Source organism: Python bivittatus, unplaced genomic scaffold (assembly GCF_059951505.1).
Source record: "Python bivittatus isolate LINGU-HERP-01145 unplaced genomic scaffold, Pbiv_v1 ctg000610_np1212, whole genome shotgun sequence".
Classification (NCBI taxonomy): Eukaryota; Metazoa; Chordata; class Lepidosauria; order Squamata; family Pythonidae; genus Python; species Python bivittatus.
In genome coordinates, this window is record NW_028277088.1 from 30,652,098 (window position 1) to 30,666,772 (window position 14,675).

Sequence of the window (14,675 nt, forward strand, 5' to 3'; positions counted from 1 at the left end):
CACTGACTCACACAGAATAGGAACTCATTTTAAGAGAATAATACAGCCTTCCCCAATGTTGCATACCCTGGATGTGTTGGATTACAAAACTCAAAGCTAGCATGGAGCCTAAATATCCAGAGAACACCAGGTTGTATAAACTGAACTCTTTCCTTACCACAATATTTGAGAGAGGAAATTACTCTATAGCTCAGATTGCAGGGACTTTTGCATAAAAATATGGGAAAGTACCTCATTTCCCACCAGCCATGTCAAATGTTTATGTTATGCATTAGATCTACAACCCTATTTGAAAGCATCAAACAGAAATTATATTGCTGGCAATATTATATTTATAATACAGCTTCCAAAACATTAACAATCCGAACAGAAAACCACATAAGAAACTCATAACAATGGCTTTGAGATTATGAGATCCACGGTTTTGCTTTGAAAATGGTAGATGATTAAATAGAGGAGGAGTAGATAGTTAAACAGAAAGGAAAGCAAGATTACTGAATTAGCACCACTCATTTGAGTGCGGTGGTCTTCCTTCATCCCAACTATTCATATTTTTAAAATTAACACACACGCACAAAAATAATTTCCCTCTATCAACTTGCTAGTATGCAAGTCACATGAAAGTCTCACAGATAGCAACTGAAATCAGATGAATAAAAATCTTCATCCAGAAGGAAGAAAAACACAATTGTTAAGAAACAAAAAAGAAAATGTTATTAGTCTTGTATTTAGTAACATATATAAAAAAATTAAAAGGATGCTAAATAGGTATCACTGGAATGTAGACATTTAAAAGCACAATTCTGGTCTATTGATCTATATCCAAAGAACCAAGAAACACAGGAACCACCTCTCCAAATTCAGATTTTTGCTTCAGTAATTTTTGCTGTGAAGAACATTGCTTTCAGGTTTTCAGTTTCAAAACAGCTTACTGTACTTCTGACAATATCTGCTGTAACAAACACAGATGCAATCAAAACAACACATAATACACATATGTATATGTAGCTCTTCCTCCTCTTCACCAAGCAGGACTATTTTTATTTTTTTACATTTTTTATTCTGCTGGGATCAATAAGGCAACAATAGCCTATGTCACTTTTACATTACGAGTATAGTTGACTGAGTATATTTTAGTTTTAAATTAACAAGAATATGAAATGCAATGGAATTTCCTACCTCTGCTGTGCATATAGTCATTAACTTTTTTTAACCCGAGGTGTAAAAACAAATACTGAATTTGCAAAGACAACAAATTATGCTAGTTCAGTTTTTATAAAGAGTCAGTTCCAAAGGCTCTATTTTTCAGATGTTACCAACCAGATCTATTTATCTACAAAATATAAAAGTACATTTATTATAATTTTCTAGCATTTAGGAATATAGTAAATGATAGCTTTAGGGATATTAAGGAAAGTAAAATCTCATCATTTCCAAAATAAAATAACAAGCCAACAAAAAATACCTTTGCAATTAAAATTTAAAAATTGTGATGTGGCCTGTTTGACACTATATTATAAAGGAAGTTCATTATGATCATTTTCTCTACTCAGACTAATTGACCACAAGAGAAATAAGCCATGCCTGAAGAATAACTAATAATAATGTTTTGCATACTTACAAAGAATGTATTCCAATTAATACGGATAAGCTAAAATTAGTCACAAGTTCATTTAAACATGGAAGAAACACTATTTATGACATTTATCTGCAATGATTATGATGATATAAATGTTTTCTCAGAAATGTGCCCCGTATTTCCTAAAAGTCTAATTCCATGTTTGCTCACAATTGTAGTGCTGAAATTATTTCTCCTATCATTTTTTTTATATTTAATGATATAATTAGCTATTATAATTATTTTTTGTATCAAGAACATTATAAACAAATATTTTAACAAATTGCAGTTTCAACTGCAATAGCATTTGCTTAGTTTGAAAAACTTCTTTGCCCTCTTGTGTTTTTTTGCCTAACCCTTTCTTAATAAATTCTCTAAAACAAAGCTACAATTCTTATTGCAGCTCTCCCTATCCTGCCATCTTCCAGGTGTGTTAGGATATAACTCAAACCAGACAGCTAAACTGAACGGGATTTTGGAAATTACCATTGCAGAATATCTCACAGCACCAGCTTGGAAACTACTTTACAGCTGTTGGGAGGGCATTTTCCCTTGTACCTTCAAGGTGATACACAAACTTGCTTCTGAATTTAACTGATAAATTGGGACTGAAGTAACTCATGGAAGCGGGGGTAGAATAAGCTGCTCCTTCTTTTCAGCTTTCACCTGTTGTGAACTGGGTGTTGCTTCTGTGTATCCATTTCAAAATTTTAAATTATAATCCAGAATTTTAACAAAGCTTTTCCCTTGAAAATATGGTATATTTCCAGGATATTACATAAGATTAGAAGAGACATGGATATGCAAGGTTCCTCCCAATAGCAAATATCCCACAGCCCTACTTTGTGCAACTTCCACACAAAGTCACCTAAGTATTGGCAGTTTTGAAAAACATACCTTTGATCACAAATAAGCTACTTTAACAGTGAAAATAAACATCACCTTCAAAATTGAAACCTATGTATTTCAAATTAATGTATTAATTTATAAAATATAAAAATGCAAGCAAATGGAACAAATCAATTATTGTCATAATACATCAAGTAAATATTAATCAGGTGAACAGGAAAGGAAAAAAACCTGATATATTTCATATCTCTCTCTCTCTCTCTCTCTCAAATGCCAAAATATCCAGCAAATATTTCTTGTTACATTCAAACAATCTATTCTGTTTTTCCTTCTGTGAATTTATTCAAAAATGTAGACTCAAAAGCTTGGTATATTCACCTGATTTTCTTGCTTTCATGGCAAGAACAGCTGCCAGTTCCCTCTGCACCTAGCACACCAAGAAGATAATGTGTTACAAATATGCTGATAGAATGTTTTTACATATATACAGTACATAAATTGATTCTACTATTTATGCTGTTTCATGGTTAAATATCAGTGGAACTCCCACTGATTACAGTTTATCTGCTGCCTGTACAAAGAGCAGTAATACAGACAGACTGAATTTCCTGTTTCCATCATCCTGTATTCAAGACCAGAATGGAGTTCAGCTGTAAGCCTTAATTATACTTCCTGGGATGTATGATCCACTAAATGCTGTAGAGCTGAACTGCAGCATTAGCTAAGTGGTATTAACTTCATGAAAAAAGTATTTTAACTTCAGCAGAGTTATGACCAATCTATAAATCTAAAAACTGGGATAAGATATGAGAAGCAATATACAATTTTCAACACATTTGGCACACAGAGTTCCCTCATTTCATCAAACCTCTCCCCAGTAGTCACTCATCAAACTTGATTAGGCCAGGGTAAATAGAAAAGAGTCTCCAAGATAAATCTCACAAATAAGCAACTCAAACTGGCCCAAGTTATAAAGGAATTTGAAAGCCTAAATTAAGAAACTGAATTGTATTTCTTTAATGTCTAGCCCTTTTAACAGTTTCCTGCCCGTCCTAGGAACTTCCATCCCATCATTCACTGTTTTATGTACAGCTCTTACATATTATTTTAATTGACTGAAATAAACTGTCTCTGACTGACCAAAAGTGCACCCTTTGGAGTTATTTCCTGCACTTCAACTAACTTGGCATCATTCAACACAGCTGTTCTCATTCAACAGTCCCTCGCCCTTCTATTGTTTTGGAGGGAACATGCATTTCCTTTATTTACAAGTTTCAGTCTGACTCATCAAGAAATAAGTACTCAGAAAAAAAGACTTTCAAATGTACTTAATCAAAAGTAGGCCCTGAATTGAGGGAAGCAAGAAGTGAAAAGACCAAGGTGCAGAGCTACATCACTCACAAAGGCATATTAGTTATGCATTAAAAGCTTTATTTTACTTTATGTGGTTACAATTCAATTAATATTTTACATGGAGATTATTGTTGGTTAACAGGACTTAACTTAGCAAATGACTTCAGTGCTTTTGGTAAGTTCAGGCTATCAATTCCATGTAGAAGTCTAAACAAATAAATGCATTTATTTACTTTATTTTCTTTATTTTTATGCCACGCATTCCTGAATGCTCTGGATGTCTAACGATCAAAAACATCACCAAGCAAACTACCCTTCAAAACCAATAAATAAACTCACCCATATAATAAACTAAATACAGTATCAAAAGTATACCAAAAGAAGTGTACAAAAACACAGGTCTGCCAGTTCAGGTCTTCAATCACACCATACAGTTCTGCATTGGATAGAATAATCATGTCTTAACTGCTCTTCTGAAACCTAAAAGAGAAGGCGTGACCTAGAAGAGGAGGGATGGAATTCCAGAGTATGGAAATAGCCATATCCTCTGGCGCTTCATCTCACTGAGGTTCTCAGTAAACCAAGGAGCTGTAATGGATCCACGAGAAGGGAGTGGCTGCAATCTGCTCAGGCACCTAATTGCTCCCATTCCAATCAATGATCATGGTCTCGACCAAACTGCCCACCAGATCCTCAGAAAACTCAAGAACCTTCTGAAAACCAACTAGATTCTTTAGGCACCTGGGACAGACTGATCTAACTGATCCTTCCACATACAGAGGGGTTTGTATGTGAACCTCCACAGCAATCAGCATGCGAACTGTCCATGACGAGGGGCCAAGTTCAATGCCCACATGTTCAAATCACTGTCTCTGCCCCAAGACAAAAAACAGATCTAGGATTAACCTCTCATATATGTAAGCTGCATCAGGTTCATGGTTGTCTGGGCCACTCCAGACCCGTCACCCAGGGAAGACCGGTTAAAGTCCCCCAGCCATCACCAGTCTGGGGAATAGCACCATCACCTTAGCAATTAGGTTGAGCAGTCCTGACAGGGATGCCACTGTGCAGCCAGGAGAGTGGTACACCAACAGCAAACCCAACTGTCCCTTTGGACTTAACCTCACACATAAGGTCTTACATCTGGTTATCAGTGCAATTTCTTGATACCAGCAAAGTCACATGGATGACAACAGCTACCCCCTCTACCATATCCTGAGACCTCAGCTGATGCTAAATCTGAAACCCAGGGGGCAGATTTCCAAGAGAGGTAAACCCAGGCCATACCACTGCACAGCTCTCCAAACACACAGGCCATTAATGGCTTCTGCTGATCTTCTGCTGCCTCCTTCACCTCAGAGTTTATCTCCAATGGCTTGTCTCTCAATGTGCCTTAATGATGTAGGAAACAAGCCTGCAATTCTGGGCGTCCAATACATTACAGATTATATGTTTAACTGTGTTTTCTTTAGTAGATGGGCACTGCTATACTGACTGTAAAGATCAGCTGGAGGTTGGTATGCCTAATATACCATGAAAGAACAATATGTGGCCCTCCAGATTTTGTTGAACTCTAATTCCAATCTACTCACACTTGCCGTCATAGTCAAGTGTGAGCGATTATGGGACTTGAAACCCAGCAATACCTGGAGGACCACCTTGCCAATTTCTGATTTACAGAAGGGTTAGGACAGTATTATCTCCTCCTCCCTAACATTCCTCCTCACTGAGCCCAACTATAACTATAACTATAATCCTATAACCCTAACCTAGGCTGATGTGAAAGCAGTTTCCTAATTTTATTCAATGTATTGATTAGTCTAGTGCAGTGTTTTTCAAACTTGGCAACTTTAAAATTGTGGACTTCAATTCCCAAAATTCCCCAGCCAGGATGTTGCTAAGTTTGAAAAACACTGTTCTAATGCAACAACCTCTGATATTATTTGGGACCAGAACTCCAGTATCAGTTCTGCAGTATTTAATCTTTCAATCCCTGCCTAATTCTAGCATAATTATCCACAATAAGAATAGGCAATGAGCTGTCCTCCATATCTTTTAGCCTAGAGGCCTCCAGATCCCTGATAACTGCTCGTTATATTGCTTATTGTGTAGCTACCTGTTCCAAGCATAACGGTTTCTTCTACATAATTAGTAAATAACTAGACAACCTGTGACCCATTGGGTCATTTCAGAGGTATTTCCTTATCTCAACAGAATGACCAAGGAAAAAAAAGCAGTGAGCGACTTGCAACCTGCTGCCGGCTTCCCCACTGACTTTGCTTGTGGGAAGCTGGCAGGGAGGATCAAAAATCTGCCTGCCTGCCTGCCTGCCTTCCCACATACTATAGGCTTGCACCATTTGCCCTCCCCTCATCATCCTCAGGAGAGCCCCCATGAAGCCTCCTCCTCCACCTCAACTGACCTGCAGAACTGCCTGCCACTTTGCGGGGGAGAGGTGGAACAAAAGGAGCCACAGACCAATGAGGAATATTGCACCCCTACTCCCCATTCTAGTGTGCCCCCAAGGGCCCCCTCCCTTGAGGGAGGAACAGGACTCACCCATCGACCACTGACACCCCCCAGCCAGCCCTAGAGTGCTAGCAGGCAAGTTACTCCCCCATCCTTCCCTCACCACCAACTGCCCTTAAGAGATTTCAAATTTCTGCCTCGTTTCCAAAGCAGCCAATCACTGCTTGAACATCAGGCCTTGCTGTCAGCCAACTACGTGCACAGGACAGAGGGAGGTGGGAAAGAGGTCAGAAATATCCCTATGACAATCACGTGACCTGGCCTGACTGCTGCAGTGCAGTGCTGAAGCAACCATAAATTTCCCAAATTTCAATCCAAGGGGAGTCATGGGTCCCAGAATTTGGACGCATTCTGTAAGTTAGCCCATTTGAGGTACTTTGGTTCAAAAACTGTTGCCCTACGATGCACCGTTTTGCCCAGTTGAAGGTTATAGACACAAGAGTTTTAGTAGTATATAGATCTATTCTTTACTTGTAGAATGCAGTATCAGTCTATCCCCCACCTTTCATGAAGAAAAACTGAACCAACTGAGGATGACATTTATTTTAAAATATTTATATACAGCTTTTCCTCCTTAGACATTTTAGGACTAAAATTATAAATTAAACAGATAGCACTGAAGTTTTATTTTTAAAAAATGAAAAGGTGGCAAGATAAGCATTAATGGGCAAAGTTGCCAGGACTCTTTTTAATTAAAATTACAAAACAATGAATAATTTAAAGTGTTTCTCTGATGCATTAAGGGAAAAACCAAATTCTGCAATACTTCAGTTCTGTTAACTAGACATTACTGGCAGATATGAAACATCTAGCAATAAAAATAAACTATTCAGTCTACATGCTAAGCAAAAAAACCCTGTATTTCAAAGCTGTCTAAAATCAAAGAGATCACTATAGGCATGTTTAAAAATAAATGCTACAATGCTCATCAGCATGAGCATGCCTGATCAACAATCAGGGATGAGGGGCATTATAATCCAAAAGAGCTGGAAGACATGAGGGTGAGGAAGGCTATTTTATTTATGAAAGTTAAACACATCCTCCTACAGTAGGCAGGAGCACATGGTTTCTAATGCTGCAAATTACTGAATAGGGGGAAAAAAGGTGAGTATCTGTTTTGAACAATATTTGAAAAAAAAAATACTATTTTTACAGGAGACATGGTATCAGGATATTGTTTTCCTCTTTCTGTCAGGGTTTTGCTTATATGCCCTTTCAACTGTTAAATTGGGTTTGCATGGAACAACAAGTGCTGAACTATTAAACCTTATCTCAGTTGATGTTAAAGGAATAATCCAGCAGAAACACTGGTCTAACAGTGCTCATATTCAGATATTCCACACAGACAGAAAATCTCTTGGTCTAATCCCTGACATTAATATTCACTTTCCTGTGGGCAGGAATCTAAATTAATGGTTTAATGTCTGGTCCTCCCTGCACACTCTTCTGGAGAATGCTGAACAAAGTGCTGCCAAATGAATATATTTTATGAGCTTGTGACCTTAAAGTCAGAATTGGCCAAAGATGTTCCAGTTCCAATAGGCAGATGCAGATCAGTCAAGACAACAAGTTGTACTTGCCCAGTTCCTCTATGGACAAAAGTTAATAGGCTTGAACTCAGTGGGACCTCCGAGAAGATCTTTCTCAGCAATGCCTTAACCACTCTCAAGAAGCCACATATACTTACATTCTATTATTTAAAAAATCCCCCAATCCAACATCAGTAATATCCCTTTTACTGCTAATGGAAGACATGTGGATAATAAATTCCGCAAGGCATTCAAACCTCTACTTCAAGTCCCCCAAATATCCAGAGCAACTGGTGTCCAAAGAGCACATGTCTGAAACAATTTCAAAATTTCTCCCATTAATAGCTTGCCCATTAACAACTTTCTTATTAGAAGTGATTATCAAAATCCTTGAATATGCCCATGCTTTTCAATATCCTTGCTTCACATTTTAGCCACCCTTACCCTAAGTCTGTGTTTATCTGATTCTAATAACTACCTCTGTTCTACATGTAATATTAATTAGTATTGCTCTGGGCCTTTTCCACTGCTAATCACCTTAAAAAATCTTTGAGGATTTACTGTCCAGATATAAATACAATAAACACAATGTTTATGTAACTAATTAAAATCATCCTACAAACTTTAAGAAAGGCTTACTGCTGCTGTGAGGCGAGCAAGAATTTCAGCATTGGTTTCAGCTGTTTCTTCTATTCTTCTGTTATCCCTTTTGAAACAAAAAGAAAATAAAAGCTCATAGTACACCTGAGGTGTAGGATTGGTCTGAATGCACGGGGAAACAAGGAAATAGACTATTGTGACTAAGACATAATATAAATAATTAAAATGTTCCTAACACCAGTACAACCAAATGCCTTTATTTTTATCAGATATGCTTAGATTAAGAAGAAAATCTGTTGCTAAAGCCAAAGGGTAGAATGTTTTAGCATCTGTTACTAACGTTACTTGAATGGCACATATAAAGACTGAATAGCAACCTTAATTTAAGAATGGCACCACAAGGAAATAAACTCTTCAGTTTAATGACAAGAAAGAAGGGTGAACGTTATGAACCTCAGTTACCAGTTTCTCATGATGAATAGATGGAATCAAGAAGGCCACTGACTTCCAATGTGTATATGACATAAGGTACAAGAAACATAGCAGATCACTGTCAGATCTGCATCTGATTTTTTAATCTCAGTTTCTCCCATCAATAAGTTTCTCATAAGATTTCTTTCCATAGGGTTTATTTATATTTACAAGCAAATATTATATTCACATATAATGCTAAGTATCGTAATACCTTCATTCTTATACAAAGCTAAGTCATAAGGAAAAAATAGCTCTTTTTAATATAATAGTTTACGTTTATTTTTATGCAGTCATTTATACAATAGTAATTATATTGGTATTTATGTATATTATTTCAAACTAATAACTTGGGTTTTTCAAGAAATATTAATTGCAAAGTTTTTAAAGTTTATTAAAATTATGTTTGAAAAGTAAGTTAAGCCATAAGAAGCATTTAGGTTATATGTGAAGCAAGTCAGCCAGTAACTAATAGAAAAACACTTACAGGTTACACATATTAATCCTTGGAGAAGTAACAGGCACCAGCTTCAGTAAAAGTTTCACACCATTCTTCCATCCTTTTTCTCCTTCATATTCACAGAACAGATATGTGCACTCATCAGATGAAAACTGATAGAAAACATACTTGTCTTGAAAATAAATCTGCCTATCCACTGTTTAAAGAAAAGAAAAAAATGATTATGTGAACTTTTAAAAAATGGTTCTTGCTTGCTTGCCACAAATCAAAGACACACCCAAGCAATTTAACTTTAGTCTACAATTCGTCAAGTGGAAGCACCTGGCAGACTTTGCATAGACTTGAAAACTATACAGTTAGGGAGATATTTGTATGGGGGAACCCCCCAGGAATTCCAGGGCTGTAGACTAGACAGAAAAGTTAAAAAAAATATATTGAAAATGGCAGTAGCAAAACAACAGGAAAGAACACTTCTATACTGTTGCAAGAAAAACAATGAGTGCGTCTACGTAGTCAATTTGAAGAAGATGGCAAGGACCAATACACAGATGCCAATCAATCATGATTTCTTCACAAGGTTTCTTGTATGTAGAACACACAGTACAGCTTTCCCCAATATAGCATCCAGATATACTGAATTACAACCGCCATTAATTCTCAGCCAGCGTTATGGGAACTGATACATGTGGAAGAAACTGGATTGAACTGAAAAATTTTTTGCACTAGCTGCACATGATTAATCTACAATCTATGGACACCAGTATTCCTATTCCCTCTTCAGTAGCTTCCCATTTCTACTCTATGGGTTGCAGACAGAACTTTATAGATCAGTAATAACTCTCTCCTGAATTTGCTTTCTCCATTATTTTCTTCCTCAAATATTTTAAGTCATGCTGTACAAAACAGAAATTAACCAAACCATTGTTAAACCATATTTCTCCTACCAGGAGTCATAGCTCATGACTCCCAGCTAACCATTTGACTCCTGATCAGCAGTATCAATGAGTTATGCCTTCTTAACAAAAGTTTCATTTTCTGAAAATCTCTTTTATGAGTCCATGCTGGTCTTCTGCCTAAACTACTCTACCTATGAATACTGGCTCTGTGCATTACAAAGTGCTAGTTAGGAATAACTTTGTTAGGCAGCAGTCTGTTCTAGCAAACAAATCCATGCTTTCAAACAAAATCATTTCATTTTGTGTTGTAGGAGAGTTTCTTCACTGAGAGGAAAAAATAATCTGCAGGCATATATAGGTATGCATATTTTGAGCACACATTGTGAAAAAAAATGGTTGCAGCAAGCAATTACTGAAAAGCAGGGATACTTTAGCATGGCTTGAACAGTACAAGAATCTCATGCAACAAATTTGCTGCTGGGTGAACCTGCATTGATTACACCTGACTGCAAGCCCTATGTTGCAAAAAACCTCCCATTTAGTGAAGAAAACACAGAATATCCTAAGTGTTTTCGAGAAGTCATGCAGAACTGATTCAAGAAAGACACAAAGCCGTATGGAGTACAGTAAGCACAGTAACAACAATGAAACATTACATTAAGCAAGTCATTCTGAGCTATCTGAATAAAAGGTAAATGTCACAAGCAAGAACCAATGTAAAAAGATCTAGAGGAGAGATGACCAAGAAGTTCAGTCATAAATAAAGAAGATAAATGGAGAGGCCAGACTCAGCAATGGCTTGGACGTGGATGATAAATGTGATACTAATACATGAAAAAAGGTGAAGATAACTCTCAAAGCAATCCTTAGTATATTTATTAGTGTGTGTGTGTATGTGTGTGTGCGCACATGGTCAACATGCATGCCACCTTAGAATACAATTGTCTGCCCCAAAGGGCCTTACTATCAAAAATATCATTCAAAAAACATGACTGAAGAGGAGGAAGAGATAAATAGGAAAAATAAGGCTTATTCAGTCAAAAAATTATTTTCAAATACCATAACCATACCATGAATTATAGATCCTATTGCTGCCCAGATTTTAGAAATTTGATGGGAATAATGTCAAGGAAACAATGCTAAAAATTACCACAGTGATTTTGAAAACCGTCATGTATTTTCATGGGTATAAATATCTAGCAAATATATCATCGTAATTATTCAGGATATAAAAGATATGAGAGCAAGATTAAGGGAAACTAACTTCAGAATAATATCCCTCTCTTTTTCTTTCTTTTGCATACATCATATATCTAATGCTCAGATAAAGAGGAAAACAACAAGAAAAACTGAACACCTTCCACAACAGGTTGGACTTGCTATGTAAAACTGACCTGATAACACAATTCCCATATTCAGTAGTAGCTGCCATATACCAGTTGCTGTAGATCTGCTCTTAATGAAAGAACAGCACTTTAAAAGCCAATCTACCAGTTCAGATCCAATGCAACTTTGCCTAACAAAACAAAGACCAAAGCTGTAATCCTGAAGTATTTACAAGAAAATATGTTCAGTGCACATGTCATAAACATATATTGTCCTTTGATTCATATAATGCTGAAATATACTTACCTAAACTGAATGGCACATATTTAGTTTTAATTCCAGGTGACAAAAATGAACATAGATATCATGACTGTGCAATAATCTTTTACATCTAATTTTGCAGCTCGGTGTACCTGTGTTCACTCCCAAAGCTGGCACAGTTGCTCCAAGATCTCCTGCCATGAGTCTACATATCCAGAAGAGGTAGCTGTCAAAACAGCCACTTGAACCTCTGCATGGCTGCTGTGAGACACTTCCACTGGAATAGCTGGTGGCGCAAAGCCTATCCAGAAAAGACTGTGAAGGCCTCCATGTACTGAGTTTTCAAGGAGCAAATCCCACTCGGAATGCTTTGCACAGGCCTAATAGGTACAACACTCCAGCAATTACTGTATACTTCACTGATTTACAAAGACCCAAAAAGAGATTGCTGTTGACATTAACTTAGTTCATATATGAACATCATACATCCTTTAGCCTTAATTTTTCCTTACTTTTTGTTTTGTTTTGTTTCTCATAGTTTATGCAACCATACAATGTATGAGTTAAAAGGGACTTCAGGTCATCAAATCCAGTGCTTGCTCAGAGCTGGATGGTTATGAACGTCAAAAGAAAAAATTACCTACTTCAGGGATTTTCAAACTGTAGATTGTGACCCTAGGGGGATAATAAATGTTTCAGGCTTGCACACATGAAACTTTTCCAAAGCTTGGAGCAAACTCTGACCCAGCTTCAGCTTTCCCTGCACAAGCCTCATGGGCCATCCCCTCCTCCCTACACTGTCCAGAATAAGTGTCTTCTAGCCCAAATTCACAAGGCTTATCAGATGATGTGTGCTATGAACTGGGAATCACCAAGCAAGAAGCCATAACAGCATCAGGTCCCTTCTGGCTATTTCCAGTTGCCTCTTGTGTTTGCAGTTGTACAGGGATGCAAAGAAACAAAATTTCTGTATGATTCCAGGCAGCAAATATGCTTGGCAACAGAGTACAAGGAGGTTGCCCAAAACAGGGACACCTGCTGTGAGACAATTAGAAGAGGGAGGGTAGGTTGGTATCACACTGGCCCAGTGGTATGTAATTTGCTCTGGGTGATTGGTTTCCTTGACTTAGCACTAAAAATGGGTGCCTGCCCTCGGCCTATTTTTTATCTGAGAATATCAAACACTGGGGGGAAGAATAACATCCATGCCACTTTAATGATTGGTGTCCTGAGCCACATCTTTCAGTCACAGATGAAAGGCCTCCAGAATGGTGCTCCTCCCCCCCACCCCTGGCATGCCTACATATATAAAACCCGAAATAAGTGTCCACAAAATAATGTCTCTTAGCGAAGGGTGGAGTGAGTCTATGTATTGCAAATATGCTTTTGTTCAGTGGCCACCTATTTATTTGATCAACCAAACTAGTTTGCTCTCTTTGCTATGCATATACACTCACATATACATACTAGACACCTAACTCACAATCAAGCACAAAGCTGTACTAAGGCAACAAAAATCCAGACAAAAGTCAGTAAATTGTAGCAAGACATTAGGCTTCTGTATCTCTTTCTTGCCATCTAGTGATTGTCCACACTTTTGTAGCTCATATCCAGTTCTAATCCAACTGTTCAGCAACATTCAGTCTCAGTAATCAGGCAGATATGTTAAGAAGAAGTCTGCTAGTGTTTGCTGTTGTCAGGGAAACCCTGGTTGGCTGCAATCCAGGTCATATTTTAGTGCCAATTTATGTCTTCTTTTTTTTTCTGCTGCATCTTACCATAGTGAACAGTCCAAGGAAGGCCCTTAGTTAGCTGTGAGCTCACTTGGGCTTTGGGGGAGGCCAGTGGCATATCTTTTTAAGGCATTTAAGTGGTCCTTCTTCCACTGAAACTACATCCATGTCTCGCCATTAGATTTTTATAGATACTCTTACACCTCTGAAATTTGCAGAGCATCTTGGCACAGAACAAAACCAACAAATATCCTTAAAAGAGCAATTAAAGCACTATTTGGGAGTGATTATCTGAGACACAAAAGGTGTGTGCATCTCTTGGGCTTTTCTGATTTGCTTCTCCCCAAGGGGAAAAAAACTGATAGAGCTGATGTCTGTGTCACTGTCAGAACTTGTTCCCATTCTGCCTAGAAAGGACAACAGTTAGAAAGTTCTGAAAGTGCTCTGCTTCTGCTTGTGCAGGTCTCATAGCTTTCACACTCAGGGCTGAATCACTACCAAAATTAGTTCCTGCATTCCCCAGATAAGCCAACAGCTGCCTTGTCCAAGCTAAGCCTTACAGGAGTTCTGGCAAGGCTCCAGCTTTGGATGCACAAGCATCATGTGATATACAAAGCTGGAACACTACCGGAATTTGTTCCCGGTCTGCCTGGGCAAGCCAGCTACAAGTCAGAATTTTCTACAGTTGCTGCAATAAAGAGCAAATATTGATCCAATATAAATGTGTAGTGAAAAATGAGACCAACTCTTTCAAAAATAAAACCCAGATTTCAGAATTATGCAAAACTAATCAAGTTCATCCTTCTCATTGAAAATGTTTTTTAAATCTATTGTTTTATTGTGTATTTCCAATAAATAGTTTTATAACATTGAAAGGCTCTATTATTGCTTTATCTGATGCACAGATTAACATTAAATTATTAAAAGTAGTATATTTCTTGTCTAGTCCTAACCCTAATTGAAATCTTTGGTTTCACTGGGAAGGAGGGAGGGAGGAAATACTTGTGTTTACATGTCTACATGTGTTTCCCACAGGTAAACGATTTTGTA

At 37.5% G+C, this 14,675-nt stretch overlaps 1 protein-coding gene across 4 annotated transcripts in view; it reads right to left on the reverse strand.

The window, feature by feature from the left end:
* The window catches only part of RAPGEF5 (Rap guanine nucleotide exchange factor 5), a 115,401-nt gene that overhangs the window by 80,472 nt on the left and 20,254 nt on the right, over window positions 1-14,675 (reverse strand). For all 4 annotated transcript variants that reach the window (XR_015797859.1, XR_015797858.1, XM_025171762.2 and 1 more), the window contains exons 4-7: window positions 11,700-11,821; window positions 9,437-9,605; window positions 8,518-8,584; window positions 2,846-2,894 (exon numbers count right to left, since the gene is read on the reverse strand). Coding sequence is in view for 2 of the 4 variants with exons in the window: in XM_025171762.2 (XP_025027530.1) it covers window positions 2,846-2,894; window positions 8,518-8,584; window positions 9,437-9,605; window positions 11,700-11,821 (407 nt within the window). In the remaining 2 variants the exon portion in view is untranslated. The remainder of the gene's footprint in view (window positions 1-2,845; window positions 2,895-8,517; window positions 8,585-9,436; window positions 9,606-11,699; window positions 11,822-14,675) is intronic.